This window comes from Oncorhynchus clarkii, chromosome 8 (assembly GCF_045791955.1).
Source record: "Oncorhynchus clarkii lewisi isolate Uvic-CL-2024 chromosome 8, UVic_Ocla_1.0, whole genome shotgun sequence".
Classification (NCBI taxonomy): domain Eukaryota; kingdom Metazoa; phylum Chordata; class Actinopteri; order Salmoniformes; family Salmonidae; genus Oncorhynchus; species Oncorhynchus clarkii.
The window spans coordinates 36,756,097-36,775,047 of record NC_092154.1 but is presented as its reverse complement, the minus strand read 5'-3'; the positions used below and the strand labels follow the sequence as shown (position 1 = coordinate 36,775,047).

General features: G+C 44.2%; 1 protein-coding gene across 3 annotated transcripts in view; it reads right to left on the bottom strand.

Moving 5' to 3' along the window:
- The window catches only part of LOC139415356 (serine/threonine-protein kinase PAK 5-like), a 117,323-nt gene that overhangs the window by 61,097 nt on the left and 37,275 nt on the right, over window positions 1-18,951 (bottom strand). Inside the window, exons 1-3 of one of the 3 annotated variants that reach the window (XM_071163437.1) lie at window positions 18,081-18,157; window positions 7,370-7,593; window positions 2,578-2,622 (exon numbers count right to left, since the gene is read on the bottom strand). In XM_071163437.1, coding sequence (XP_071019538.1) covers window positions 2,578-2,622; window positions 7,370-7,573 — 249 coding nt within the window. In that variant the 5' untranslated portion in view covers window positions 7,574-7,593; window positions 18,081-18,157. Of the gene's footprint in view, window positions 1-2,577; window positions 2,623-7,369; window positions 7,594-18,080; window positions 18,158-18,951 lie in introns of those variants that run through there. The other 2 variants (XM_071163436.1, XM_071163438.1) reach the window with 2 other exon arrangements.

Sequence of the window (18,951 nt, the reverse complement as noted above, 5' to 3'; positions counted from 1 at the left end):
TACTGTACACACACTTCTCAGTGGGCTGGACATATTGTTTTCAGTGTACCAGTCTCTCACACACACAAATACACACACGCTGCTCTACTCTTGCTAAGTCTATAGCATAGTCCTTGTGACTGATCTACTTGAAGTCTACACCATGCTGGTCTCTCTATCCCAGCCCAGTTGTAAATCTCAGAATGCTACCATCAGCCAGTGTATAGTCACACTGACCCTTGTCCCGTCCCAGTCTATCTCCCCCAGTACCATTTACAGCTTCTTACTCCCTTACTGTAAACCAGGGACACAGCTGAGGATATAGAACCCCCCCCCACCCCATCTCCACAAACACACACACACCACTGTCCCTGTGGTACTACCCTTCAGGGTCAATTATCCCAAGTACTTCACAGGATCTGGCACCATGAGGGTGTCAAGCTAATGTGCTGCATGATCCTACTACCGATATTAACCCCCTCACTGCCAGAGTATACAATGTTGTCAAATGGGAGGAATTGACGATAGGCAAGAGAGAAAATAACATATCCAACAATATTTATAATACAAAAAAAAACTACTGAGTTTAATATTACGAAGCATGGTAATAAAGTGTTCCTCTGAAGAAGGGGGTTGGTGGTGGGCTCAAGAACATAAAACACCTCACCGCCACCGATTATTCAATGGCTAGCTCTATCTCTCAAACCCAAAGCCAGCTACTGTAGCTCACTCTCTCCCTCAGGGCCACAGAGATGTTTTAGACATGGAAATGCTGTTAGCGCTTTGCGTTAGCCTACTTCTGGGGGAAGGGGCTTGGATGAGAAGACGGGGAAGAATAAAGAATAAAGGTAGTGATATGGAGCACTTCCATCTGGGAGAGAGGAGAGAGTGCATACAGACCCAAACCTTCTAAAGGAGAGAAAGTAGGGGGGGGGGGGGGGGTGGAGCGGAGGAGAGGAGAGTGGAGGGGGCAGGGTAGAACAGATGGGAAGAAGGGAAGTAGGGTAGAAAGGAGAGGAGAGCATGAAGGGAAACAAGTGAAGGAGGAGATTGAAGGGGAGGAAATTAATAAACTATGAGTGCCAGCCAGAGGGCGATGTTGGGAGTTATTTGAGCAACAATGACCGCACCAACCTTCCTAACCCTACCAAAACACACACACGTCACACTGACCTTTTCCTCTGTCCCCTTTACAGTACCAATGAGAATGCTAGGAGACTGCCAGGCAAAGAAACACACACGTAGATACACACACATACACACGCAAACAATACACGCACACACACATCTCGACACAGTGCTGGGAGGGCCTGCCAGCCAGAGGTAGAGTGGCATCACTCATGTGTCATTACAACAAAGAGAGAGGGACATCAGACCAACACAGAGAGATAAATATAGCACAACCCACCCTGTGACTCAGCCATACAAACACACTCGCGCGTGAGCGCGCACACACACACACACACACACACACACACACACACACACACACACACACATATGGATGCACATGCCTCTAATGAGACCAACAAAGACAGGAGAGATGAGAAAGAGGGAGGAGAGGAGGAAAGAGAAAGGGAAAGCAACAATATGATTGTTTGGTTCGCTACAATCGCTGATACCTTCGCCTTTGCTCTCAAAAGCAGAGAAACAAGATTCAAATCACAGAATCAATCATTTATATACCACTTATGAACTATTTATAAGCCATTTATAAAACATTAAGAGAACCTACTGTTAATCTTCAAATAGGAAAATATAATTATTCCGTATCGTCCCTTCACGACCCAGAGACTGCACATCATATGTCATTCATTTATGTGGAGAGAAACATTGATGAGTTACCAGATGAGAGGAGCTGCAGTGTGTGCGTGCGTGCGGGTTTGTGTGTATGCGAGCTGGAGCTGAGTAATGGGACTGGCTCAGGCCAGTCGGTTAGTTAGTTGTGGGCTGAGCAGGGAAGGTTCTGGGGAACGGCAGAGAGGGTTCTGAAAAACATGCAAAACCCTTACGACCGGTTTCCCTTCTGGCTCTGTATCGAACCTGGGTTCAAGTACTATTTGAAATCTTTCAAATACTTTTACCAATTGCTTTCGCCTGCTTGGAAGGCCAGGTGGGTGGGGTTTACACTTTCTAGGCTTTTCTATTGGTTTCATGACAACAGTCAAGCTCAATCGAGCGCCGTTGCAGTATAAAACAAATATTTCAAATGGTATTTGAACCCATGTCAGCTCTGGATAGCAGGCCGTGGGAGGACGCACTTCACATCCATATCAGCACATCAATGCGAGCACTCGGAAATAAATACTATATACAAATAAAAATTAAACAACATCCTGCTATGGTTACAGAATAGTGACTTTTCGGGGTCATGCGTATGATTGAAAATAAGAACTAGCAAAAATATGTCATATGTACTATGCCCCTCCCCTACCACGACCTTAACACACTACCTCCGACTGAATGCATGTGGCCAGGTAGTGCCGGAAAGATGCAGTAAAAGGAAACAGAGGTTTGTGGATGTGATTGTGTGTGACCGAAAAAGGAAGAGAAAAGAGAAGAACAGAAAAGGGAATTGAAGGGTAGTAGAAGTCATACTTTTCGCAAGGGTGTTTCGGCCGACCGGATTTTCTTGGGAGATATCTGTGAAGAGAGTAAGATAATTAAAGTCTTGTTTTCCCCTCTTCAGAGATATCTCCAATGGCAACAGTGCTGTTCTAGAAAGATCAAGTTTCACAAGAAACGTTTTTGTGTACTTGCTGCCGCTGTCTAAAACCTTTATTAAGCTAGTGGCAGAAAGTAAATTGAGGTTAGAGGTTAGACAGGAAGTAACTATATATCTGATGTCATATCCTGTGATGTCATGTCCTCTTGTTCCTATTCTCCCGAATGCCCGTGGCTCCTCATAAACTAGCCTAGCTTAGCGGCTAATGCTGAAGATAATAACCTATGTCCCATTGCTTTAAACAAGCTACCGCTACAAATTTAGCTAGCGTTGCGTAGTAGACCACTGTTAAATAGGGAGCATTTCAATACTGGTCAATTGAGTACTAGTACAGCTAACTAAGCAAGTTGCTGCTTATTTCTTTATCTAAGATGATGGTCTACTGCTATAAGAACATTTAGATGAAACTTCCTTGAATGTCTCGGTTTGTGATGTGCCAGCTCACCATTACTGTAAGTCTGATGTGACATCTAACTAAGTGCTTCTCTTTAAGGATTATTTGCACTGTTGTTGACAATCAAGAACGATTCATTTGTTTTTTCATTTGAGCAGTGGCAGCTATTCAGTTCGATTGTTAAAATATCAAAGCAGTTGCCGAAACGATAACGTGTATGTCGGTGTCGTGGGTGTAATAACAGTAAATGAAAGCAGGTGTAGTGACACATAGGACACAGGGTGTGAGGGCTGAGGGCCGAGAGCCACACATGCAGTATGAAAGGGGACACCACAGACAGGGAGTAGGACTGACACTACCACTGGCTGCGAACCCCTAGGTACAACAACAGCTAACAGCCTAGGCATAATGGATAGAATAACTTCAGAAGCCACTCTGGTGCATCCTAAAGGAGTAGAGTATTTTAAACAAGCACTACAACTTCAAGGACTGCTTCTACATAAACACGCATAGGCTGTAGCACGGTGGTGGAATGCATCTGACTGTTGGAGATTCAATGCGTCTGTGTTATTACTTGTATCTGCCCCTATCGGGGGAAAAAACAACATTATAAATAATCATTGAACAACAACACAGCATTTGGGAGACACTCAGAAGAGGCAGGGACAAGGAGGAACACAGTCACAGAGGTGGAGGAAACACGGGCAATTCATCTCGCAGTGTCATCTGCAAAGAGATTGTATTGTTTTGCCAAGCAGAATGATAGGATATTGAATTTGCACTGAACCATTACTAGTTACCCCCAGCTAACAATTCTAGGGAGAGAGAACGTTTTTGTTACCCATAATGTTCCCCTAATATTTGTTTCCAGTTTTCCATTAGTTAGGGGAACATTCTAGCCATGTTAGCAAGAACCTTCTGAGAACCTTTTCAGCATGTTTAGTGTTAAAGTTGGGAGAATATTCCCCTTAATGTCAAGTAGAACTTATCTAGAACGTGGTTACAATGTTCTCGCAACATTTAACACCTATTAAGTTGTTTCAGATCTACATTAAGAGTTCATCTGGACAGGGCCTAACTATACTGGTCCAATAAGCACATGCCCTAAAGATACTGTATACCTAAGTGGGAGAGTGGTTAGTGTGTTTGTCATTGGTCCTGGTGGCCTGGGTTTGAGACCCGCTTAGGGGATTCACCCCACTCTCATTTCCTTGGCAACATACAGTATGTTAATGTCATTATTTGGCAACAGTTACAACACACCGATCTGATCTAATTGTTTTTGCATTGAAAGCTAAGCATCTCAAAGAGAATGCTCTGTGTCTTCTTCAAATCCACACCATGTATACCATGTAGAACAATGTGTCCCTGATAAGGAATCACATCAGCTCTCGTCATTGCCTTTCTCTCTGGAACAGTCCTGACTTGCTGCCGATACATGGTCCCAGGTGGTAGTGTTGCTTCTGATAGAAACATACTGTGTACTCAGAACATGGTTGCCATATTCTCAGAATGTGTATATTTGCAGTAGCGTGTCTGTACGTTCTCATGTACATTCTCACGTTTGCCATTTCAGCGATGATGACGCCAGTTATACCAAAACAGTACACAACGTAGACATCTCCAAGTTTTAATGTGGAAAAACAGACAAATTCCTACAGGATCACTTCAGACCAGTGTTGGGGTAATAATTACTTACAGTTACTTTTATGAGTAACAGAGTAATATAACAAGTAACTGTCTTCAAATATTGTAATATTATTAGTTACTTTTCCAAGTAACCTGTATATTACTTTCAGAAGGATATATCTACCGGCATGTTACATGTATTTCTTAAAGCCTTGTCCTCGGGTTGTCAACCCGCTTATTCTGTTCCTCGTGGAAACGCTCCCATTATTCTGGAGTTGTTCGCGGAGAAAGAGAACAACATTTTAGTCAAATGAAAACTCTGCAACGGCAGCATTGATCTCTTTGTCCAGAAACACCACACCGAAGCCTGCAGAAGCATCTGGAGGTCGTGCACAAAGGCACAAAGCCGGTAGCCAGTTCCAGAGACGAGTGAATGAGGAGACATCTATAAACCATTATGATAATGAAGAAATATGCAAAAACGACATTTCCAAGTGCTCTAATGAAATATCCATAGAGACAATTGGAATGGTTGATAAATTAATTTCAAAAGGGCAATAATGACATTAACGTGTTTTGCTAAGAACGTGAGAGTAGGGGGACTCCAGTAGAGGGTCTCGAACCCAGGCCAACAGCACCCATGAGACATGCCCTAACCACTGTCCCTATAAGGAATATCACTGCACCGTGTCATTAGTGGGCAAGTACAGTTAGGCCCTGTCAAGATTAAACCCTAACCCCTCCTCCATGGGCATTTGTGAAGATCTTACACAACTTGATAGGCGTAAGCAATAGAGTGAATGCACTTTGAAGTGAATCTCAACTCTGTTAAAAGTACACTCAATCAAAGATTGTATTGATCATAGTAATTCAGGGGTATCATTAAAGCAGGTGAATATGTCCCTCCAACATTAGACAACTAGACAGAAAGCCCTTCAATAAGTGAGAATAGTCAGATTAACTGATACATGACACAGCCATGGTGGCATAGCAGGACGATTAGAGTGCTGTGGACCAAGAGGATGTGAGTTCAAATCCCAGGTGAGGACATGTTGAATAATAGTGACTGCATAAATGAACATGTACTGTATGTTCAAGGCACTGTGTGTGAGTATCTTTGACAGACGAAGTGCTATGAACGGATAACTCTGGGCCTTGATTGGCTCAGTAACAAGACGTGCTCAATTGATGAAATATTCTCCTAATAATATATATTCTGGGAACATGGCAACTGTGTTTGGTGGGACATTGATGAAATGTTCTCCTAATAATATATATTCTGGGAACATGGCAACTGTTTTTGGTGGGACATTGATGAAATATTCTCCTAATAATATATATTCTGGGAACATGGCAACTGTGTTTGGTGGGACATTGATGGAATGTTCTCCTAATAATATATATTCTGGGAACATGGCAACTGTGTTTGGTGGGACATTGATGAAATATTCTCCTAATAATATATATTCTGGGAACATGGCAACTGTGTTTGGTGGGACATTGATGAAATGTTCTCCTAATAATATATATTCTGGGAACATGGCAACTGTTTTTGGTGGGACATTGATGAAATATTCTCCTAATAATATATATTCTGGGAACATGGCAACTGTGTTTGGTGGGACATTGATGGAATGTTCTCCTAATAATATATATTCTGGGAACATGGCAACTGTGTTTGGTGGGACATTGATGAAATATTCTCCTAATAATATATATTCTGGGAACATGGCAACTGTGTTTGGTGGGACATTGATGGAATGTTCTCCTAATCCACAGGAAGCTGGATACGTGAATGTTTAACTTTTGCATGTCTAGAACATGAATAGCTTATGTTCTGAGAACATGACAACCATGTTCTGTGTATGTTTGGTGGGATGTTGATGGAATATTCTCCTAACCCACAGAAAACTGGACACAAATGTTCTTGCAACGTTCTCGTTAAACGTGTCTAGAACATAATAACCACGTTCTGGGTACATTTGATTTCACATAAAGGGAATGGTCTCTTGCAAACATCCCTTGCACAGCACGGGAACATTCCTATGAAAAAGTTAGTTAATGACCTAATGAGACTAAGTTCTCTAAAGTTGTGGGAACGTTTGTTGTTAGCTGGGATGGCAGCTCTTTTGATATCTTCACGTTTGGCAACAATCTTGGCCAAAGATAACTTTGTCTTTCAGGACCATCCAATCATCACCTTAAGTGTTGTAAGTGTATGTAAGTGACTGGAAGTAATAGACACTCCCAGGATCAATAATGGAAAGACGAAGGATGTAACAGTCAATCCATTAATAGATTAGTATTCCTGGATAGCTCAGGTACTATCAGAAGTTCTATCTCTTCTTACAAGGTCTATGGCTTCTTAGAGTCTTGAGGAAGTGTGTACTCGTGTCGTTGAAGAATTGCCCATCTTCCCTCCATATAAAGACAACATAACAGCTCATAACAGGTGAAAGGAGCCAGACTGGTGCTCAAAGACACTGGGTGTGTATAGATAGGTACTTTAGAGACAGACAGACAGACACAGAAAACGGAGAGGTAGAGAGAGAATCCCAGAGAAAGAACAAAGAAAGACAGAAAGAAAGGGATCTGAGAATACAGACAGACAGAGTAACACCATTTGTCCACCGGTACTCTACCTTCATAGGAGCCAGCTGTATGGGTGTGATATAGGAGGGGTCCACCATGGGCTTGGGTCTGTTGGCTGTGTCTGCCAGGAGACTCTGCCATTGCTGGGGCAGACCTGTGAACTTCTGCTCCCGCTCGTCAAAACCAGTGTGGACCCGGTGCTCGAAGTTAGACGGAGCCGAAATCTCTAGCCTCTTCTTCTTTTTCCCAAACATGCTGGAAAACCCGGACAAACCTGGAAAAAACAGCAAGATATTTTAGAAAAATCTTGGGAATCCCAATAAACAGACATAGCTGGTCCAAACCCACTACTACATACATTATGAAGTCGATATACAGGTAACTGCCAAAATAAAGGAAACACCAGCATACAGTAAAGTTTCTTAATAGGGCGTTTTGCCACCATGAGCCACCAGAACAGCTTCAATACGCCTTGGCATAGATTCTACAAGTGTCTTGATTCGACAGCATTCCTCCATGAGAAATTCCAACATTTGGTTGATTGTGATTGACACACACACACACACACACACACACACACACACACACACACACACACACACACACACACACACACACAGTTATTAGGACACAGGCTAGTCGAGATATCTCCCACTTCAACACTTATAGCTTTATTGACCTGTACTTTATGTTCTTTATGCATTATGCAGTTGGGTAACTAGCTGGAGAAACAGGTTAAGTGCATGTGGGAGAGAGAATCAATGTTATAGCCTAGTTTATGCAGTACAATAAAATGCCCTCCATTATCCACACCCACACTGTATGAGGGCGAGCGCGCACACACACACACACACACACACACACACACACACAGTATGAGAGCACACACGCACACACTGTATGAGGGCACACATGCACACACACACTTCACATACCAATTAAAGAGAAGATTAGTTGGCATGTCATTTGTTGATGGTCTGCTGTTTATTCAAACTACTATGGTGTTGAAGACTTGTCAACTTGATTCAGCTGCGAGATGAAGATTTGCTTTCCCAAAGCTTGTTTCATAATACTATTAATGCTGATGGGCTTCGTGGTATGAGCGGAAATGGAGCAAGAGGCTAACCGTTTAACACTACTTGTGATTCACTGGCACTTTGATGGGCAATCACTTATTTCTCCAAATCCACGACATCTTTGGTAACAGTTTGTGGAAGAGGATAGTTCTCCACGCACATACGTACACACGCACGCACACACATACATGCACAGATAGCTAGATTCACCATGTCGTCATCCACCGTGTTGTCATCACTCGGTTGGTTAGGTCTGAAAGGAGCTTATTGTATCCCTGTCTTCCTGTCTCTCTCCCCTGTAGGAACATTGTCTTCTAGTGGAAACAAATGTTTTCTCTGTCTGTCCGTATCACCGGTCCGGACCTCCGCCGTGCCAGCCAGATCCAGCAACACATACAGACCAGCCCTGCCAGGCCAGCTGCAGTAGCCACGGTGAGTGGACAGAGGGACAGAACAGATGGTTAGAGAGACAAGCTAAGGAGAGGGATAGGCTAGTGAATTTATGTTTGTGCCTTCAAAGAAGCCCTGTCTAAGTAAATATGAAGATCTATCTGACTCTGAGCACCTGAGGAGCAGCCCCATGAGCCCATGCAAATACCCCAATAAAGTAGCTCTGGCCAGTGACAGTGCCTTATATAAAAATATAAAAAAGTGAGGACCCCAACAAGTAGCGCTAACAGGTGCCCAAACTAGAGCTGATAGGATGATTAATGGAGTCTTTCTCATTCAATCTGCTTACACTCCCTCAGGAAAGGCATTAGGCTGATTTAGGGAGGGAGGGAGGGAAGAAGAAAGGAAGGGAGGGAGGATATGAGAAGAAAGGGTGGTGGTGGGTGGTGTGGTCAGGAGGTGAAAGAGATGGAATGATGAGAGGAGGGCAGTGTTGGGGAGTAGTGCACTACATATACTGTAGTTCAACTATTTATTTAACTACATTTCCAGTGGCTTGGTTGTCGTTGAACTAAATTCAAATCTAGGTAGTGTTTTCAGTTCATTCTTTTGTTTGCCGTGTAGTGGAACTACACACTACTTTTTTTTTTGCAAAACTAAAATATGGGTGAAGTTTGCAATCAGCCTATTCTCACATGAGAATAGGCTAAATTACACATTCTGTTATCCATATGACGTCAAAGTGATCAGTTCTTCCAATTTGTTGTCCATGACAATTCAGATTTACATATGCACATTTTTTACTAAGTAGGGCTGGGTAAGACCCGCTTTTGGCCCCAACTGGTGGCTAAATGACTCAGTACAAGGTGTGGCAAATATTCACAGAGACTTAACTGACTGCAGCTGCACACCTTAGACACCTGGCTGCAATTAGGGCTGCAGCAGCAGTATATGTACCATGCAGTGGCATGCACAAGGGGGAGAGAGGTCAATGAGGCCAGTGGGTGGCCGCTAGTGGGTGGCAGCTAGTGGGTGGCCGCTAGTGGGTGGCCGCTAGTGGGTGGCCGCTAGTGGGTGGCCGATAGTGAGTGGCCGATAGTGAGTGGCCGATTTTGGGTGACCGATTGTGGGTGACCGATTGTGGGTGGCCTTAAGGTGGGGGGGTAAGAAGGAGGACAGGAAAAAAAGTGGAGCATATTATAAGTAAATATGGAATGGCGGAATGCACAAATATTCTGGAAGATCTCATAAAGGAGAAGATGGCAGACAGGAAAAAAATGAGAAAAGTGGAACATGTTTTGAGTGAATGGAGGAGTGGTGGATCACACATAACATTTAGAAGAGCTACAGAAGGAAACTGAAAGTGATGAGAGTGAGGATGAGGATGAATTAACTGCGGTGGCAGGTGTGGTGAAGCAGTTTGAACTTCGTCCTCATGATGAACATAATGATATTGGCTCAGTGGGAGTGAGATTTTTTTGAGAGAATGGATCCTTGCCTTCAGGCAGATCAATATGTGGTGTCAAGTTGGTTGGAGAAGAGGTTGGGTCGGTGAAAGTGACTCGTGTCGATTTTTCTTTTATTTTTCCCGTTTCTGCCGTCCAGAGGGAGCAGGCACTTCGCACCACACGACTGAGGACAAGAACTGTGACTTGCTTTCCTCTCCGGAGTAGGGAGCCATCGAAAATAGCGGTAACTCGAGTGGCGTTGAGGAGGATCAACTGAAGCTGAAGATTCCAGTTGTCTGTGAAGCCCGCCGTTTGGTGCGGCTCAGACCCGGTGACGCAGGGTCTTTACCAGATAAAGTCGAGTTAGGATATGTCTGTTATCCTCTGAGAACCTTAGACCCGACTCCAGTACGGTGTTTTAGGTGTCAAGCTTATGGTCATGTGGCAGCAGTGTGTCAGAGTGTGAATCCTAGATGTGAGACGCGTGCAGGAGCAGATGAGACATAGGAATGTGTAGCATTGGTGAGTAAACCGAGGCCAATAGAGTGATAGTAATAACATGTCCTTCAGTAAGTTGTTTTTTTTTTGGGGGGGGGGGGGGGGGGGCGTGGTTGTCAATTTGTACAGCAGGAACGGAATCTAAATCACAGAGGATAAGGATAGATGTTGTGGCGGCAGCTGCAGAGATGTACACTACCTGACCAATAGTATGTGGACACCTGCTTGTCTAACATCTCATTCCAAAAACCATGGGTATTAATATGGAGTTTGTCCCCCCCCCCCCCCTTTGCTGCTATAAACAGCCTCCGCTCTTCTGGGAAGGCTTTCCACTAGATGTTGCAACATTGCTGCGGGGACTTGCTTCCATTCAGCCACAAGAGCATTAGTGAGGTCGGGCACTGATGTTGGGCGACTGGGCCTGGCTCGCAGTCGGCGTTCCAATTCATCCCGAAGGTGTTCGATGCAGTTGAGGTCAGGGCTCTGTGCAGGCCAGTCTCATTCTTTCACACCGAGCTCTACCAAACTTTGCAGTTGCTACTATGCATTGGGGCAGGTAGCGTTTTCCTTGCATCCGCCAAACCCAGATTTGTCTGTCGGCCTGCCAGATGGTGAAGCGTGATTCTTCACTCCAGAAAACGAGTTTCCACTGCTCCAGAGTCCAATGGCGGAGAGCTTTACACTACTCTAGCCGACGCTTGGCATTGTGCATGGTGATCTGAGGCTTGTGTGCGGCTGCTCGGCTACGGAAACCCATTTCACAAAACTCCTGTCTATCAGTTCTTGTGCTGACATTGCTTCCAGAGGCAGTTTGGAACTTGGTAGTGATTGTTGCAACTGAGGAAAGATGATTTTTACGCGCTTTTGAGCTTTTAGGCCACAAAACTTCGCAGCTGAGCTGTTGCTACAAGACGTTTCCACTTCACAATAACCGCACTTACAGTTGTTAGGGGCAGCGCTAGCAGGACAGACATTTGACGAACTGACTTGTTGAAAAGTTGGCATCCTATGGCGGTGCCACGTTGAAAGTCACTGAGCCCTTCAGTAAGGACATTCTACTGCCAATGTTTGTCTATGGAGATTGCATGGCTGTGTGCTCGATTTTTATACACCTGTCAGCAACTGGTGTGACTGAAATAGCTGAATTCACTAATTTGAAGGGGTGTCCACATATTTTTGTACATGCTGTACTTGGGTGTACGGAATATTACAGCAGAATAGTTACAAGATGTTTTGAACGATAGTGTCCCGTCCTCCCAGGCTACTGGTCTGGAGTAGTATCTGATAGGGCCAAAGTAGTGTAATAGTGGTGAGGTTGTAATGGGTGCAGGGTTAGTTGGTAGTGCAATTATTATAATTGATTTCAAATTGTAATGAATTCATACTACAGAATAGTAGGTTGATGCAAAGCCAATACAGTAGGTGGCGGCAGGCACCTATCTTGTATGGGGACTGCCATAGTACCAAAGAAGAGGGAGAAAGAGCTGGGAGGAGGACCCGCTGAAGCTCCGTCATAATTGTTGGACTAATATGCCTAAGGTTAGAAGTTCTCTCTGTCTTGGGGTTAAATATGATCTTCCCCAGCTATTTAAGTTTAGTTATCGCTGTGAAAGGGCCAGTACTTGATTTTAAGGTTTTACACTCGAATGAACACTCATTTGGGTACCTGAAGATTCCCCTGCCTGTCAAACATGTTGAGTTAACTAAATCCCTGTTTGAGAACTTCATTGCCTTGTCTGACTTTTGGTTTTGCGCTACCACGCATGTGACACACTGATCCGCGGAGTTGTTACAGTAGCTTAACTTCTTCCAGTGTGAAGTCATTGGTAGCTTGGTAAACCACATTTTCAGAGTAGCTTCACCAACACCAGAGGGAGGGAGGGAGATGGAGTGGCAGGGACACACACGCATAACTAGCATGCCTTTCACGTCTTCCCCAGAATAACCAGCTAACACGCACATTCCTGCATTCTCTGACTCCATCTCCCTCTGCTCCGTATCCATATTTGACCTGCCAATCACCTTCTTACGCACTGCGGACCTGTCAACAAGGCTTTTCCTCATTGGCTGAGTGCCAGTACCACCTCTACTGATTGGCCGAAGCCGTCTGACATTTTACTATTCTTATCCCTAACCACCAGTGTGTCCTTTGGAAAGTGAAATGGCAGCATTCATCCACTCTACATCTATTACATCCGTACTAAAAATAGAGCTGAGTGAATTACGTCAACAAGCAGAAAACTAAAACACTATCTCTGGATATCAGGGACAAACACTGGCTAGCTGCCTTAACTAGACCTGGGGGAGTGAGCCCAGAAGGGTGTGCAGGCTTTTGCTCCAGCCCAGCACTGACACACCTTATTTAACTAATCAAGGGTTTGAGGATTAGTTGAATCAGATGTGTTAGTGCCAGATTGGAACAAAAAGCCTGCACACTCTTTGTTTCCATTCAGGACCAGGGCTGGAGAAGACTGATGCTATACACAGACAGAGAACCTCAACCCCAGCAGCACATTTAGGGGGATTGCATCGGGATTAGGAGCAGGCAGAGAGATGCGAGCCAAGGGGCAGTGTGTGTGTGAGATTTGGGAATGGGATTATAGAGGTTAGCAGGGTTTAAGGCCTGATTGTAAGAGAAAGAGGAATACTGGCACAGACTGCTGGACTGCTCGTCTAGGCCACACACACACACGCACGCACTCGCACACACATGCTCACTCATTTCGGGCAGGCTTTTAAAAGGGGAATGGCATTCACCGTGCATGGCTGGCTTGAGTACTAACAGTAGATGAAGTAGACGTGCAGTTGCATCGTTTCGAGTGAACAGTATTTAAGCGAGGCGCCCTCTGAGAATTTCCCTGTATGGGAAAACCTTACGGGACTACGTAATGCACGGATTGTCTTGGCAGCCAGACCAGCAACCACCAAGCTATAATTTATGAGCAGATTATAAAGCACTTCATGGAGAATAAGGTTATTACAGCAAAGAGGTACAATGTCACTGGATGAGAAACAGTAGCCTGGTTAATGCCAAGACGATGAAATGCTATCATGGTAATAGTGTCAGACAGAGTACATGTGATTGTTCCTAAACAATGCATGGGTAGGTATTGCAAACACAAGTGCGCATGTGTGTGCTCACCTTCATAGCTGACCCGGACTGACCTCCCGTGTAAAAGTGAGCTCTGCGCCACAGATAAACCGTGGTCGTATCTTAGCCATGTTTCTCACCAGAACTGGTAAAAAAGGAGTTATGAGAGCCTTGCATAACCCAGTTCAACGTAAGTGCCAACCTACACAAACATATACAACAACGTTACACCCACACACACACGCACACACAAACACACACACACACACACATTCCCCAGCATGGCAGATCGCCCTCCACACAGACTAAGAGGGGCAGGGTTCTTGACTCCCAGGCTGATTTGTCTCAAGCCATCTGTCGCCATCTGAGCCATGGCAGGCGTTTCCCTGCACCCAAAACCCAGCCACGACACACACACTTTTGCACGTGTGTGTGTGTGTGTCTCTGCGTGTATGAGAAAGCATGTACAGTGGGTTCTGGAATTATTGGATCCCTTGATAAAGATGAGCAGAAAAGACTGTCGGAAATAAATAATACCAATGCTGAGCTACTTATATTGTATGCAAAATACATTTTATTTTATTTTATGCTTGTACAGTTATTTTATGCTTGTACAGATTTTGTTAAACACGGAATATATTTTTATACACATACAGTGCATTCGGAAAGTATTCAGACCCCTTGACTTTTTCCACCTTTTGTTACATTACAGCCTTATTCGAAAATGTTTAGATTGAAAAAGATTCCTCATCAATCTACACAAAATACCCCATACTGCCAAAGCAAAATTTTTTATTTTTTTTGTGTGCAAATGTATTAAAAATAAATAACAAAAATACCCTTTGCTATGAGACTCGAAATCAAACTCGGGTGCATCCTGTTTCCATGGATCATCCTTGAGATGTTTCTACAACTTGATTGGAGTCCACCTGTGGTAAATCCATTGATTGGACACGATTTGGAAAGCCACTCACCTGTCTATATAAGGTCCCACAGTTGACACTGCATGTCAGAGCAAAAACCAAGCCATGCGGTTGAAGGAATTCTCTGTAGAGCTCCGAGACAGGATTGTGTCTAGGCACAGATCTGGGGAAGGATACCAAGACATTTCTGCAGCATTGAAGGTCCCCAAGAATACAGTGGCCTCCATCATTCTTAAATGGAAGAAGTTTGGAACCACCAAGACTTCCTAGTGCTGGCCGCCCAGCCAACTGATCAATCGGAGGAGAAGGGCCTTGGACAGGGAGGTGACCAACAACCCGATGGTCGCTCTGATAGAGCTCCAGAGTTCCTCTGTGGAGATGGGAGAACCTTCACAAAGCACAACCATCTCTGCAGTACTCCACCAATCAAGCCTTTATGGTAGAGTGGCGAGACGGAAGCCACTCCTCAGTAAAAGGCACATTATAACCCGCTTGGAGTTTGCCAAAAAAAGAAAAAGAAAAAAAAGACCCTCAGACCATGATTCTCTGGTTTGAAGAAAACAAAATTGAACTATTTGGCCTGAATGCCAACCGTCACGTCTGGAGGAAACCTGGCACCATCCCTACAATGAAGCTTGGTGCTGGCAGAATCATGCTGTGAGGATGTTTTTCAAAGGCAGGGACTGGGAGACTAGTCAGGATCGAGGGAAAGATGAACGGAGCAAAGTATATGAAAACCTTCTCCAGAGCACTCAGGACCTCAGACTGGGGCAAAGGTTCACCTTCCAACAGGACAACGACCCTAAGCACACAGCCAAGACAACCCAGGAGTGAATTCGGGACAAGTCCCTGAATGTCCTTGGGTGGCCCAGCCAGAGCCCAGACTTGAACCCGGTCGAACATCTCTGGAGAGACCTGAAAATAGCTGTGCAGCAACGCTCCCCATCCAACCTGACAGAGCTTGAGAGGATCTGCAGAGAAAAATGGGAGAAACTCCCCAAATACAAGTGTGCCAAGATTTTAACGTCATACCCAAGAAGTCTCAATGCTGTAATCGCTGCCAAAGGCGCTTCAACAAAGTACTGAGTAAAGGGTCTGAATACATATGTAAATGGATTTTTATTATCTTTCCAAAAAGCAGTTTTTTCTCTCATTATGGCGTATTATGTGTCGATTGATGAGGGGAAAAACAATTGAATCCATTTAAGAATAAAGCTGTAACATAACAACATGTGAGAGAAGTAAAGGTGTCTGAAGACTTTCTGAATGCACTGTATAGCACAAATATGTACATGTTTTTGTGTGATTAAGAGCCGCAGTCCCTATTTAGGCACAACAAAGGCGTTACAAATGTATACTGAACCAAAATATAAACGCAACATGCAACAATTTCATTGATTTGACTGAGTTACAGTTCATATGAGGAAATCAGTCAATTGAAATAAATTCATTAGGCCCTAATCTATGGATTTCACATGACTGGGAATACAAATATGCATCTGTTGGTCACAGATACCTTTAAAAAAAATGGGCCTCATAATTGTCCTCAGGATCTCGTCGCTGTGTTTTTGTGCATTCAAATTGCCATTAATAAAATGCAATTATGTTTGTTGTCCGTAGCTTAGGCCTGCCGATTTCATAAGCTCGCCGCCACCATGGGGCACTCAGCAAACCGCTTGCCGACACAACGCCATACACATGGTCTGCGGTTGTGAGGCCGGTTGGACGTACTGCCAAATTCTCTAAAACGACGTTGGAGTTGGCTTATGGTAGAGAAATGAACATTCAATTCTCTGTCTCTGGTGGACATTCATGCAGTCAGCATGTCAATAGCACGCTCCCTAAAAACATCTGTGGCATTGTGTTGTGTGACAAAACTGCACATTTTAGATTGGGCTTTTATTGTCTCCAGCACACGTGTGTAATGATCATGCTGTTTAATCAGCTTCTTGATATGCCACACCTGTCAGGTGGATGGATTATCTTGGCAAAAGAGAAATGTTCACTCAGAGGCATGTAAAGAAATATGTTCCAAACATTTTGAGAAATACGATTTTTGTGCGCATGACACATTTAAGGCATCTTTTATTTCAGCTCATGAAATATGGGACCAACACTTTACATGTTGCGTTTATATTTTTATTCGGTGTAGTAATCCCACCCACCAGCGGGCTCTCTCTCTCTCTGGCGAGATGTCTAGTTTCAGAGCGCCTCAGAATGGGACTTGAATTGCAGTCCATGACAGGCGCAAACAGCCAGGGTTTTTAGTTGGTTGATCTCTCAGTCCATCGCTGTCTAGCACCTCCCCCTCTTTGTGGATTTCAACGTTCAACGTAATGGGCTTAACAAGTAAGTGGGTTTGGGAAATTGGAAAGTATGCATCTAAGAAACCGTTTTCACATATAAACTTTATATGCCTGAATTCCAAATCAACCGGGCTCTCCAAAAACAATATGATCCCTGTGATAGAACATATATATTAATTGCCGATTTTCGCAATTTTTCATCTAATACAGCTGTATAGCAGGCTTGCTTCCTCTCTTGCCTAGATTTTAACCACACCAGTTTCAAGTGGAACTTTGAGCCACAGTGTTACCATGCTCTTACGCGCCAGCAATTTGAGCCCGGAAACGAGGTTACAAATGTAGAGATTTTCCCCCTTTCTCACTCCACCCCAGGCATTTTCATTACAATCCAAAAGGCATTTCTTAAACACCAAAATATTATGCTCCATTTTTGGTCCCTGTCATCTTCATTTACAAGCAGTATTTCTTATAAAGGCCTGTGAGTTCAAATGTGGCCCACAATCTACACTGAGCGATTGCCCTAAAAGAGATCCTAAACTAAACCCACAACTAGGATGTTGCTCAGACCATGTTCAAATCTACAGAGCCGTCAAGGCATCCGATCTGTGGCCTGACAGCCTCACCTGTTAAGGTACGGTCTGCTGCTACTACACCACATTGGTTGGCCAGCTTGACATTTTTTATTGACTGTACCAACCCAATGAGTACTGTTTTTATGCTCTTGTTCTTCAGTTGGTCTTACGTTCTCTCTGTTGTGAAATTGTTGTTTGCTTTGTTCTATCAGGATTGGATTCCCTCAAGATTTTTTAATTTGGTCCAAAATTCATGTTAAGCTAGAGGTGTATTCTTCCAGGAACGTGATCCCAAACAGCCACGTTCTGATCCAGGATCAGAATTCAGCAACAGAGTATGTCCAAGTTTTAAAACTCATGAATGTCACATTTATCTTGTGCTTCACGTTTCATTTGTCATAGTTATAAAGAAAGGTCTGACAGTTAGAGAGAAACTTATCCTGGTAACAGATCTTACCTGGTAACCCAGTCACAGTTCCTCTCGACCAATAGAAATGCTCGAATTCCACAAGGCGGTAATAGTCCTACATCATGAGAACCTGTACAGTCCAAGTATTCATCATCCAGACCAGCACACTCCAACTGCAGTCAATGTGTCTGTCTGTGTCCTGTTTATTCTCCAGTATTATTAATATTCTACTGTACACATACTGCCGGACGTATGATTACCAAATATATTCTTCTTTAAACCTAATAAAGAGATTTAGGAAGATAAAACATAATCCAGAGTGATGGATGGCATTGGGTATTCAGGACGATTCGCAGTTGAAGTACTAGGTGTTATCTAGCTAGTGAGCTACCCTGTCCTGTCCTGTAGTGTGTGTTTGTCCCAGCTCAGTCCCAGTCAGAGACGATACTATAGATATCGACAGGACATACTGGAAAACTGCCGACGCCAGCAGCCCCAGAAAAGCCCAGGGCAGGGCACAGCCAGACAGCCAGGACACGTCCTTTTTCCTTTCCCTATGATATTCACCCTGACGGTCCTAACCAAACACTCACAATCTTCACATCCATCCTCCCTTCAGGCTTTCTGCTCTACATCCTCTTTTAGATCTTCTGGTGCCATCGCTGCTGCTGAGTGTCAGTGTCAGTGTGTGTGTGTGTGTCTCCTGTGTCTTGTGTCCTCTCCCTGACCGGATCAGAGTGTGTGCCGTGCACAGACACACACACACTACGTCCGGCCTCACATTCAACATGAGATCTCATCTTCTAACCCACCATTGGGGGGGGGGGGGGGGGGGGGGATGGAGGGAGAACAGGAACCAGTGTGGCTTGTATGGCAGCCACACCCGTTCCCAGTCCCCTGGGCTAATAATACACATGCC